This window comes from Physcomitrium patens, chromosome 2 (genome assembly GCF_059467195.1).
Source record: "Physcomitrium patens ecotype Gransden chromosome 2, ASM5946719v1, whole genome shotgun sequence".
Lineage (NCBI taxonomy): Eukaryota > Viridiplantae > Streptophyta > Bryopsida > Funariales > Funariaceae > Physcomitrium > Physcomitrium patens.
In genome coordinates, this window is record NC_143411.1 from 17,858,998 (window position 1) to 17,870,634 (window position 11,637).

At 33.4% G+C, this 11,637-nt stretch overlaps 1 protein-coding gene across 1 annotated transcript; it reads left to right on the forward strand.

The window, feature by feature from the left end:
• Positions 1 to 4,775: 4,775 nt before the first annotated feature.
• Positions 4,776 to 7,904, forward strand: LOC112293246 (protein RETICULATA-RELATED 4, chloroplastic). Its single transcript, XM_024542463.3, has 8 exons — positions 4,776 to 5,432; positions 5,800 to 5,868; positions 6,081 to 6,209; positions 6,419 to 6,472; positions 6,602 to 6,646; positions 6,854 to 6,993; positions 7,243 to 7,368; positions 7,505 to 7,904. The coding sequence occupies exons 1-8, from the start codon at positions 4,839 to 4,841 to the stop codon at positions 7,596 to 7,598; spliced, it is 1,251 nt and encodes a 416-aa protein (XP_024398231.1). The 5' UTR covers positions 4,776 to 4,838; the 3' UTR covers positions 7,599 to 7,904.
• The last annotated feature ends 3,733 nt before the right edge of the window (positions 7,905 to 11,637 follow it).

Consider the following 11,637-nt stretch of genomic DNA (forward strand, 5'->3'; position numbering starts at 1 on the left):
TCTGGAAATAAATAAAATAATCACTGAAAAAATGTCTTCAATTGTTGTCACCTTCACAATCTTCAATTCAAAAAAAATCCACTACATTAACTCCAATCAAGGCCAAAGTCCTCCACAGAATCATGGAATCTATGAACTCTAACTAATTCCATGTCATTTCTACTTTTCAAAATCTTTGGAATCTTGAAGCAATAGAATTTTGGCATAGTGCAACACAGCAATCATTGCTTTTATATATGGAATAGTTTTAGACATCCTTGGCTCTATTTTTGGATTTTTGTGATTTTGGCATGATTTTTAGTGAATTTACCAAACAAATATAATTCTATTATATTATAGAAGAATTGAACTTTTTTAATATTATATTATATTATATTTCTTCTTTGTATAGTCTATAATCAAAAAAATATTATTTATTTAAAATAAAATTACATCATAGATTATATGCATATAAAATTAATAATTATAATAAAAATAAAAATAAAAATCCACTCTTTTATCTATGTAAGATACATTATAGGATTTGAGATTTTTATTTTATTTTTGATAATTTATTTTTTATAATATTTAACTCTAATTCTTTTAATCTTATGTATTTTTAATGATATTTAGGATAAAAATTAATATTAAATTTTTTCTTATCTCAAAAATATATTTTTTTGTTTAATAAATCTACAAAGTTATTTAATCAAATATTAAATTTATATCTAAAATTTAACCTACAATTTTTTTTATTATCAAAAGTCAAATATTATTGCTTAATTTATTCAAAAGAATGTTAAATAGACTTACTCATTTACTAAATCGATCCATCCTATTGTAACCATCATTAAAAAAGTAGATCATCTTGAGAAACAATTTTTAAAATCATGGCCTTCATTTTGACCTCCATTGTTTCCAAGATCTACTCCTTCCATCTCCAACATTCATTCCAACCTCATCGTCTCTCCTTTCTCCCCTCTCCCTCTAAATTTCTCCATTCCCCATGTTTCCAATCATCATCCTAATCCTCTCTATTTCCAACCTCCACTTTCAGCCTCCATCTCCATTATTAATCCTCATATTGATCCCTATTACAATTTTGAGAATCTGTTGTGAATTTGAAGAAAAAAGGTTGAAGAGGTGGAAAAGGTGTGCTAGAGCAAAACATGAAGATGACCAAACTACTTGTAATTGAGGCTAATATATAACTTCTATGAGATGCTTTTGTTAAATTATGCACTAATTTAAGCTTTTATTTTCTTGTTTTTTATTTTACTGAATTTGCCTGTCTCAACAAGAAACAATAAATTGTGCTCCAATTTGAGTTTATATTTTATTCTTAATTTTATTTAAATTTTTTTAATTCTAAAATTGTATCAACATTGTATAATTTTATGTAAATGTACAACATATGTAAATTTAATTTTGTTGTCTAAATTTTTTTATATCAATGCAAATTTTGAATACAATTACTTGTTTGTTAGTATGTAAAGACTTTCAATATAAGTTTCAAAACTATTCATAGCTGAAACAATTTAGAAAAAATCTCCTCTATACTTATCATGCATAGTTGTAGAACTAGTGGAGATCGAATTAGAATATTAATGCTTGAAAATAGTAAAAATTTGTCATCCAATGTTGATAGGATTATTTGTACCACAATTTGGCTTTAGCATTTGTGTCAAATATCTCCAAGCTAACCTTCTTTGTTGTGCTCCATAAAAAAGTTATAAACATATTTTCTAATTCTCTCCAAATTTTCATTACTTTTAATTTGAATGGATAAAAACAGACACCAATCTAGTTGAAATTTGTCACATTTGTACTCATTGCATTTTTTTTTTTTTTTTATCTATGCTTCTCCTTACATTTCTAATTGCTTTGTATTTTTCACTAGTATACCTTTCCTTCATCATCTATCATTCTTTCTTCAAATTCATGGTAGACTCTCAAAATTATAATATGGGTTGGTATGAAGGTTGATAACAATGATGGAGATTAAGAGCAGAGATTGGAAAAAAAAAAGATTAGAATGATGATTGAGAACATGAGAAATGGAAGGATCTAGAGAAAGAAGAAATAGGATAAAGATTGAGAACATAGAGAGCAGCGATAGAGAACAAGAAAGGTCAAGATGAAGGCCATGTGAAACAGGACTAGACTATCTTTAAAACCTAAGATCCTTCCAATCCACAACAACTTAAGGCCTCTTCACAAAATATGACAAAATAGACCAAAACAACAGTGAACAAAATTAAACATAATAAGACATGAAAGACAAAACTAAGCAAACAGAAACAAAACTTAACAGATCTGAATAGAAAGATGTAGAACTAAACTTTACTAAAAAAAAGAATCTAAAGCCATACTTGACTAGATGTCCCAAAAGGCCTTGGCTAGTCCTATTTATACCTTGTATTACTACCCTAGACTTTCTAGAATGTTCCTAAATGGTGGACCTCACTTAGATAACGACTTTAGATTCCTTTTCTAAAAGGTTTATGGTGGGCCCCACTTTAATAATTGCCCTAAGTTTTCTTCTAGAAGATTCTATGGTAGATCCTACCTAGTCCACTAACCTAACCCCAATTCTACAAACTTCCATGGTTCTAATTATCTATATAATTATCTTACCTATATCCTGTTACATCATGATTCTAATGATGGTTCTTTGAGATGATGCATTTTTTTTTTAATGATGGTTATAATAAGATGGATTGATTTAGTAAATGAATAGGTATATTTAACATTCCAATTTATTTAATATAATATTTTAAAAATTTAAACAATCTATTGTTTTCAACTTAAATTATATTAATTTGTTTCCTATTGAATTAATCAAAAGAGATTCTTTAACAACATCTTGGTTATAAAATATAAAAAATTGTTAAATAGCTACTTATCTATTCCTATCTAATATTATTTTGTTTCTTCTTATATTGTTATAAACATTTGTAAAGAAAACTAAACAACATTTTCATACAAAATGCACCTCTACAATCTTTTTAAAATTTGCTTTATACCAACTTATGAATGCATAATATTTGTAGAATTAATACCAAAGTAACTTCATTTTTATACATAAAAACCACATTCTAAACATCTTACCTATTCTATTTGAAGCTTAAGGACAAACTTGTACTTTTGTCTAAGACCTCAATAATATTACTTCATTTTAAATCTAGATACCTTTGATAACATCTTTACCTACTATTATTCACATTTCAATCATTCTAAGATCCTACTCAATTACATCCTTGTTTTATTCTATTGTTTTCATTCACCTTTTATCTGTCCACACTAGTCACAACAAAAAACACAAAATATACACATCTCAATAATCCAAGTTCCATTCATAATCATAGAAAAATATCTTTCATTTTAAATTATAAAAATGAACAATAAAATCTTCCAAATAAAAATCACACTATTTTCATTGTAAAGACAAAAAAATAAGAAACCTTCACCAAGCTTCGACTACTGAATTAGTGACCCGTCGAAAAACTATCAAACAAGGAGATGGAAGCCAAAATTTGGAAAACCCTAATTCTGTTTCTAGAAACCCTAATTCGCGTGCGTTGTTGCGACGCTCCACAGCGCCGTCCCCCTGTGATCGTCACTGAATCCCCACAAACATCCATTCATGCACCGTGTCTTGCTGGGCGAAATTCTCTGCGAGCGCTGCAATCAAGCGCCGCGTGCATTCGGTGGCAAGATCGAGAGGAAACAAATTTACTCTTCCAAGACGAAGCGTACCGTTCTAAATTAGGATATTGCGCGGAATTAGCGACGAATGCCCCGTGAGCACAAGTCTCGGAAATGCCATCACAAGGTAAAGGAAAAAAAAACTCGACAACCGTCGACATCGGGGAAGCAGTTGCAGTAACTTTACGACGGTGACGTGGATTGAAAATCGTCCCAGAGGAGTGGCATTCGTGTCTCTTCTAAATCAAAATTCTGAAAAATCACATGCGCTGGCATGGCCACATTTTCTTTTTCTGTTTTTTCTGTTTTTTTGTTTTTTTGACACAGAATGTGTATACCCTTTGCGAAGTGTGAATAAGAGTTACTGCTTGAGGGTTATGCTAGAATTGGCATTCTGCGAGATCTAACATTGTCTATCTCTCTGTCTCTCGCTCATTTCTAATATTATTCCATATTCCGAGAAAAATGTTGTTCTTATTCGCCGGCTGAAGCTTGCATGTCAACGACGCCTTCACAGCTCTCACGAAGCACCGCGAATGTGCACCACGATCCAGTGAGTTAAAGTGTGTGGTGGAAGCGGATCTAATTCCAGGGGATTTCCCAGATGCACAGACTTGCAGTGTCAGAGCGAACTGAAATTCCTGAGCTGTACCCTCACGACGCTGTTTCCGAGACGGGAATCCAGTGAGAGGTGCTCACAGGACCCTGGAAAAAGTTCACCACTGTTCTTCCCCGTTCGTCAAGAGGCCACTCCTTTTTCCCGTGAATGGACGAGGACCTTCGAGCCCTGGTCGTTGTCCCCCTAACCTCTAATTGTGATATTTCCGGGAATTTGATGGGGGAATTCGAGGAATGGTGAAAATTCTCCGACGATCCCAGTAAGAATTACGTTACGACGCTGGGATTGCAACCACTGAAGGGGACCAGTCGTGGTTGTCTGGTTTTGTGCGTTGTCCTCCCCAGCCAGTCACGACTTGCCCCACCCACAGGGGTCGAGAAGGTCATCTATTCGTCTGCTGCTTCACATCCGTGCAGGCTTTCAGATGTAAATATGGGTGGCAGTGTGATTTTTAGCCAGTTTCATTAGTGCCTTTAGGCTGCTTTTGCCTGTGGTGTGGACTGCAGAGAAGCAGCAGCGCCGGGACGCAGCCATGGCGCTCCGGATTGACGCTCTCAGTACGGGGCAGGCAACGAGTGTGAGGGCTGTGTTCCTGCGGTATGGTGGGATTAGGAGAAGCGGGAATGGTAGGAGAGTTAGTATGTTTATGAGTTTGGAGGGGCAGCAGTCTCAGCCCATAAAGCAGCAGGTGCAGGGCTTGGGGGTGGAGCATTGGGGCGCGCCGATTGTGAAGAAGTCTGTGCGCGCGTGGCGAGTGCGGAGGAATGCGTCTGTAGAGCTTGCGAGTGGGGGTGGAGATGACGGGGGCAGTGGCGGAGTGAAGGGATACGGGGGCGGCGATGGAGAGAGCGAATATGGGGGTCAGGGCGGGTCTGCGAACCGCGACGAGGCTCTCATGGTGTTGTCTGGGTTGGGTAAGTCGCTGGAAAACTTGCCGGCTGATCTCGCGTCTGCGATCCAGGAGGGGCGTGTTACCGGCGCCATTGTGAAGAAGTTCTTCGAGCTGCAGGACTCCAAGTTCTTGGGTTGGTTGCTGAATTTTGGTGGATTCAAGGAGCGTCTATTGGCTGACGATTTGTTTATGACGAAAGTGGCAATTGAATGCGGCGTCGGAATTTTTACTAAGGCATAATTCCTTTCTCTCACCCCTCCTTTCAGAATGTGTGTGGGTGTGTGTGTGTCTTCTACAGCTCATTCACGAAAGAAACAAGGAAGAATGGTCTGGAAGTCTCGTCCTTTGGGGGTGCTTGCAGTAAACCCGAAAGGAAGGGAATTTTTTGTGTCCGTCCTTATTGATTATTTATTTATTTATTTTCCGTTTAGGGGGGATATATGCTGTCCTGTCGTTTGATTGACTTGATGGTCGACAGAAGAAGTCACCACAGCTGACCTTCTCTTTTGAAATCTCTGAAATGCGTTCTCGTGGGTTAATTCTTGTGAAGACTTTGGACTATTTTTTCTTATCCGTTTCTGTTTGCACATTGGAGCTGCAGTCTGCTGCTGAACTTGAGAAGCGCAAAGAGAATTTCTCTAAGGAGCTGGACTTCGTCTTTGCGGATGTGGTATGTGATTTTACTAAAGCCACGACTTCACTAAACTTTGTAGTGTGTATTCCCTCTTCTGGAATGAGTGGTCTGTGCAGCCTTTTTACTGCATTTTCTGATGTCAGATGAACGTGAAGTGAAAAGAACAGATTTCTCATTTCAATTACATAAGCTTCCATGCCAGCGTCAATTGTTCTCATCTTGTTTCTGTGTCTTCATTGGTGCAATAGGTGATGGCATTGCTTGCTGATTTTATGCTGGTGTGGCTGCCAGCCCCCACCGTGTCGTTGCGTCCTAAAATTGCAAATGTCGGAGGGCTTGCGAAATTGTTTTACAATTGTCCCGACAATGCCTTCCAGGTGATCCAATTTTTTATTTGATTTTCTCTTACAGACTCTACCCACTTAGTTTTTTTTGGCAGCCAAACTCTGGTATTTTCTGTATGCTTGTCTGCCCTGGACATTGTGTGACATTGTAGAAATTCCATATTCTGTTGTTAGAGTTGACTCAAACTTTTGAGGTATCTGCTAATTTGCAATTGTCGGATTGGTTCCTTTATGATATGCAGGTTGCATTTGCAGGGCAGTCCTTCTCCCTGTTGCAACGTTTTGGTGCTATTGTGGTAAGCTTGCTGCCTTTTCTGTTCAGTTATAATTGTGAACTTAGAAAGTTAGATGTGAATGCGTCGTATTAACGCAGTTGGGATTCATTTTTCGTGTTCTTAGCGAAGCAAGTGTGTTACTGTTTGCAGAGAAACGGGGCGAAGTTATTGGCTGTCGGTACAACAGCCTCACTGGTATGCGGGCATGAAAAGTATCTCACATGATGTCTTACATTTTTATCCGCTGCTACATTTAGAAATAAATTCATATTTGCTTCAATTCTTATTCGCTTGTCTTAGTTTCAGACCTTGAGATGGATTCTGTATTGAATCTACGGGATTAATTATCTTGCGTCTCTGTTATGCCAAACTCATAAATTTTGCTTAATTGTGGTTGTGCAGGTCGGGACAGCCTCTACGAACACTTTAATAGCAATTCGTCGCAAGTTGGATAAGAACTTTGAGGGAGAATCAGAAGATATTCCAATCCTACAAACCAGCTTGGCTTATGGAGTATACATGGCTGTCTCCAGTAACTTGCGGTATGGTTCCAGACAGTTTTGGTCACATACTCACAGCGAGAATCTCTTTAAGCTTGTGATTTCTGGAGTATCTTCTGTGTTGTACAAAAAGAAAGAAAACTTCAGATTGTTTTGAAGTCGTGTAGAACAGGCACTCGTTTATCACGCAGTCAGTTCGAATTGGCTTTAGATTTTATTATCGTCTTAGTTGCGTGGAATATCGTTGATTTGTAGAGCTTGATTCTTACCGCTGGTTGAGTTTTGTTCCAGATATCAAATCCTGGCAGGAGTCGTCGAGCAGCGTATATTGGAGCCAATGCTGCACAACCAGAAACTGCTGCTTAGCGTAATGAGCTTCGCTATTCGTACTGGAAACACGTTCCTCGGTTCATTGATGTACGCTTCCTTCTCCTTCCTGAGTTTCAATCCATGGTTAGCTGTAGAATCTGCTCAGAGCGAGGTTTTGATCTTTCGGAGCCACAGCCAACAAACATTGTTTCTGCTGGTCTCATGCTGTGTGCGTGACATGCAGGTGGGTGGATTACGCACGATGGGTTGGCGTACAGAGGAGTAGAGGCGCAGAAGAAGCTGTTGCAGCCATTAAGGGTGCTGCCGAAGTTGCTTAGAATTTCTATCATCACTTAAGATCTGTGAGGATCAAGCAACTGATTCACCTCCTTGGGATGAAGTTTCATCAGTGTAAGGTAGTCACTCAACAAGATTCACTTCTTTAGTAGATTTCTTGAAACAGGCTAGACTCCCAACTATCATTCTTATTATCACTTAACTATTATTCTTATCACCAAATTTATTTTGGATTAAGGTGAACTATTTGCTTTATTGTTGTAAGTCTAGATTTGAGCTTCTTGTTGCAGATAGCATTGACAATCTTGTACTTCATGACTTCAAATGGAAATCCTCTATTGCAGTAAGCTTGCCACTCTTGGCCTTTAAGATGGCCTTAGTCATTTTCAATCTCAAAGAGCTTTAGAAGAGTTTTATTTTATAATGAATGTTTTTGTTTGCAAATGTTATAATGTATATACAAGGTCTTACATAATTGTTTGTTGTTGAGGGTTTTGCATGTAACACTTGTTTATAAAGTTTGTGGTTGATTGATATTTGATTTGTAACCATTTGGACTTGATTAATTTTTTTTTTTTTTTCGTGTTGACTTACTTTATATTAAATCCCTATGTTAATATTATTTGCCAAATTTAAATCAACAACTTCCAAGAAAATGTGATCTTAAACAATTATTTTGAGTCTTTCTAATGTATGATTTAAATTGTTAAAAAAAAGATATACCTTGAGATAATGCCTTGGTAGAGAACATATAATGATCTAAAGAAAAAACATTGTTTTTATAAAACATAATCAATAGGTGAAATTCTTTTGGAAAATATTTATTTTTGGTCTAAATTTAAGGACTTGCTTTAGAAGGAATCACATGATAACTTATAATTATAAATAGTTCTAATGTTAAAAAATATTTATATATATGACTAATTTTTAGTAGATATTGTATAGATAATTGATAAGTAGTTATATATTGTGAACATTAGTGAACACATAATTGAATAGTTATAACTATCATAGCTATCATAGTTGCTATAATCTACTAAGTTGTCATATGACCTAACAAGTTAAATGTTTACATGTCAATAATTGAATTAATTATTAGTTTGCTTGCACTAGAAAGTCTATGTCATTAGACCATAGATTTATGATATATAATAGTTAGGAAATAGGTTCATTTTAAGCAATTAACTCTCTTGAATCCATTTTGGTTGACCAATGACCTCATTTGTACTGTTTTGTTAAACTTCTATTTTGGTAATATATTTCTTCATATTTTATCACATAGAATCAAAGCTTGATGTTTTTTTTATTTATTCTTTGCAAGTTGAATATATCATATGAGGTTGTTTAGTAGGACTATATCTTTTAATCAATTTAAAGGACTTTAGTAATTTGTGAATTTAGCCTTTTAGAGAGTTGAACTTCTTGGGCCAAATGTAAGCTATTCCTTTTTTCTTAGTAGCTCTTGTTAGGAATAATATTAGAAATGAAGAAGAGCAAGAAGAAGACTTTGGAGCTTTAAAAAACTTTATCCATAACCTTTGCTATGCTTGCAACGTGCCTACAGTTTGTAAAAAGCTACACGCTATCAAGAATGCCTTATTAGAACATGTTGTTAGGAATGGATTGTTGGGTTGGACAATAGTAGTTGGGAACTTGTTGTACGAACTTTAAAGCAGCCATAGAGTTATAGAAGTCCAAAGATTCAAGAAATTTTGGTAAGTTAAGTGATTTTATTTAAAATTGGCATCTCTTTGTCAAAATTGTAATATCTTTGTCAATTTTATAAATTTAAAATTAAATATTTTTGACAACACGAATGGTACCATAATACATCCACTTAAATCTAATTTTTGTTTTTTAGAGAATATTTAGAATTTGTATAAATATTCAAGTAAAAGGTTATATAGGAGGGTATTGAACCTCACTTTGATTCCATTTTTGTTCCGTTCTAATTTTATTCCCTGAGTCCTATTATTTCCTCTATCTTTAACATACTCTTTGTATCATGGCAATAAAATACCACATCATAGAAAAATATATTAGTGACAATTAGTACCTTTGAAAAGAAACAATTAGATTTATTTTAATTGATAAGAAATTGTCGAAGGTTGTATGTGAAAAATACAAGAAACTTACAAGGTTATCCATACATCTGACAAAGTGAGAGAAATGACAAGATGCAGATAAGTAGGCACTATCTGCAATTTTTTAACATCTCTTTAGTTTAGAGTTCATCACAACAAGCAAAGTAATAAGTGCAATGGCCATATGGAAGTGTCTAGAAGAAACATACAAGGTTTATAATACCTCAAGCTTATTATTATTAATTTTCAAATTATCAACTATACAAATGAATGAAGGTAAAAACATTATTATATATATAAGAAAATTAGAAGAGACAACGAAGCAACTTTCTTCAATTGTAGAGAAAGTTTTTGATATGTGTTTTGTCATCATATCATTAAAGAATCTTCTAGAGTCATACCATACTTTGGTGGTATTATTGGGAATAGAACTTTCTACCAAGTTGATATTGACTATGGTCAAAGCTCAATTATTACAATAAGCATCTCATAAGAAGAATGTAAACTCAATCTCAAAAAGACAATTTCAAAACTTATACATATCTCATAAAACAAGATAATATTACAATCAAAGATTTTAGATATAGAAGCTTATATAAGTTTTTAGGATTTTTGAATGAAGACAAGAAAACTTTTTTTTGTATTAAAAATCAAAATAGAATTTGAATAAGATAAATTTTTTACATAAATAATATGATTATCTTAAAATTTTGGGCTTGAAAAACTACAAGCAAGTGATATTATTATCCATTTAGACTTAGACAAAGTCACCAAATTAGATTTTTACAAAAGATGTATATATATATATATATATTGTGATGTCTTTCTCATAAAAAGTAATACTTATGCAACTAAATTCTTAGAATTGATACATTTGAATGTTCATGGTCTTATGATGACAACATCTCATTGAGATACAAAATATTTTGTTACTTTTATTAATAATTTTTAAAAAATATTTTTGTATATTTAATAAACCAAAAATCAAAAGTCTTAAATAAATTTAAAATTTTTAAGGCTCTAGTTAAGAAATAAGTATGTTTACAAATTCATAAATTACATACTAACAATGATGGTGAATATATATCTAAGGCATTTAAGCTATTTTATAAGTTACATGGCATTAAAAGATAATTTTTAATACCTTCTACATCTACAAAAAAAATAGAATTATAATATGCAAGAATTAGATATTATTTGAAAGTATAAGATGTATCTTAAAACATAAGAAATTTTCAAATGTGGTTAAAAAAATCCATTAATACAACAATATATGTTCTTAATTAAGCTCTAACTAGTTTTATAGAAAAAAAAAAAAAAAAAAAAATGCTTAAAGAAGTTTGGTCAAGTATGAAATCTTTGGTACAACACCTTTATGTTTTTAGATGTGATGCCTATGTACATCTTTTGGATGAAAAATATACAAAACTTATCCCTAAAAATAAAAAATATATAATTTTGGGCTATATTGAGGTATCATGGACATACACACTTAGAATAAAAGAATTAAATAGAAGTAAATAGAAGTAAGTAAACTTAATAATATCTTTTGAAAAAGCTTCTTAAAAGCTTTATGGATATAAATTCGACTTTACACATATTAACATGTGATAGATAGATCAAAAACTTGGCTAGCAAGTTAGCTACATGTCACACATGTTCATAACTTGTGGTACAACTTAGTCATGTCGCACATATATTAGAAACTTGTCTTGCAAGTTAAATATGCATTGGAGATCCTATAGAATGTTGCCATATAACTCCTAATTATATAGTATATATGCATGTAAGAATAAAGTATTCCTCACTCTTGTCAACATTTTTTTTTTTCTTAGTCTTGTTTCAAGAGTTTCCAATATTTTTTTCTTTGATAATAACCATACTAATTTTAATATTATACTATTTTTGAATAAAAATCTATTCATTTTAAGATTATATTGAAGTTTTGATTTTTTTTTTATTCATATTTTTGATAGTTTGATAACAGTGTGAATTC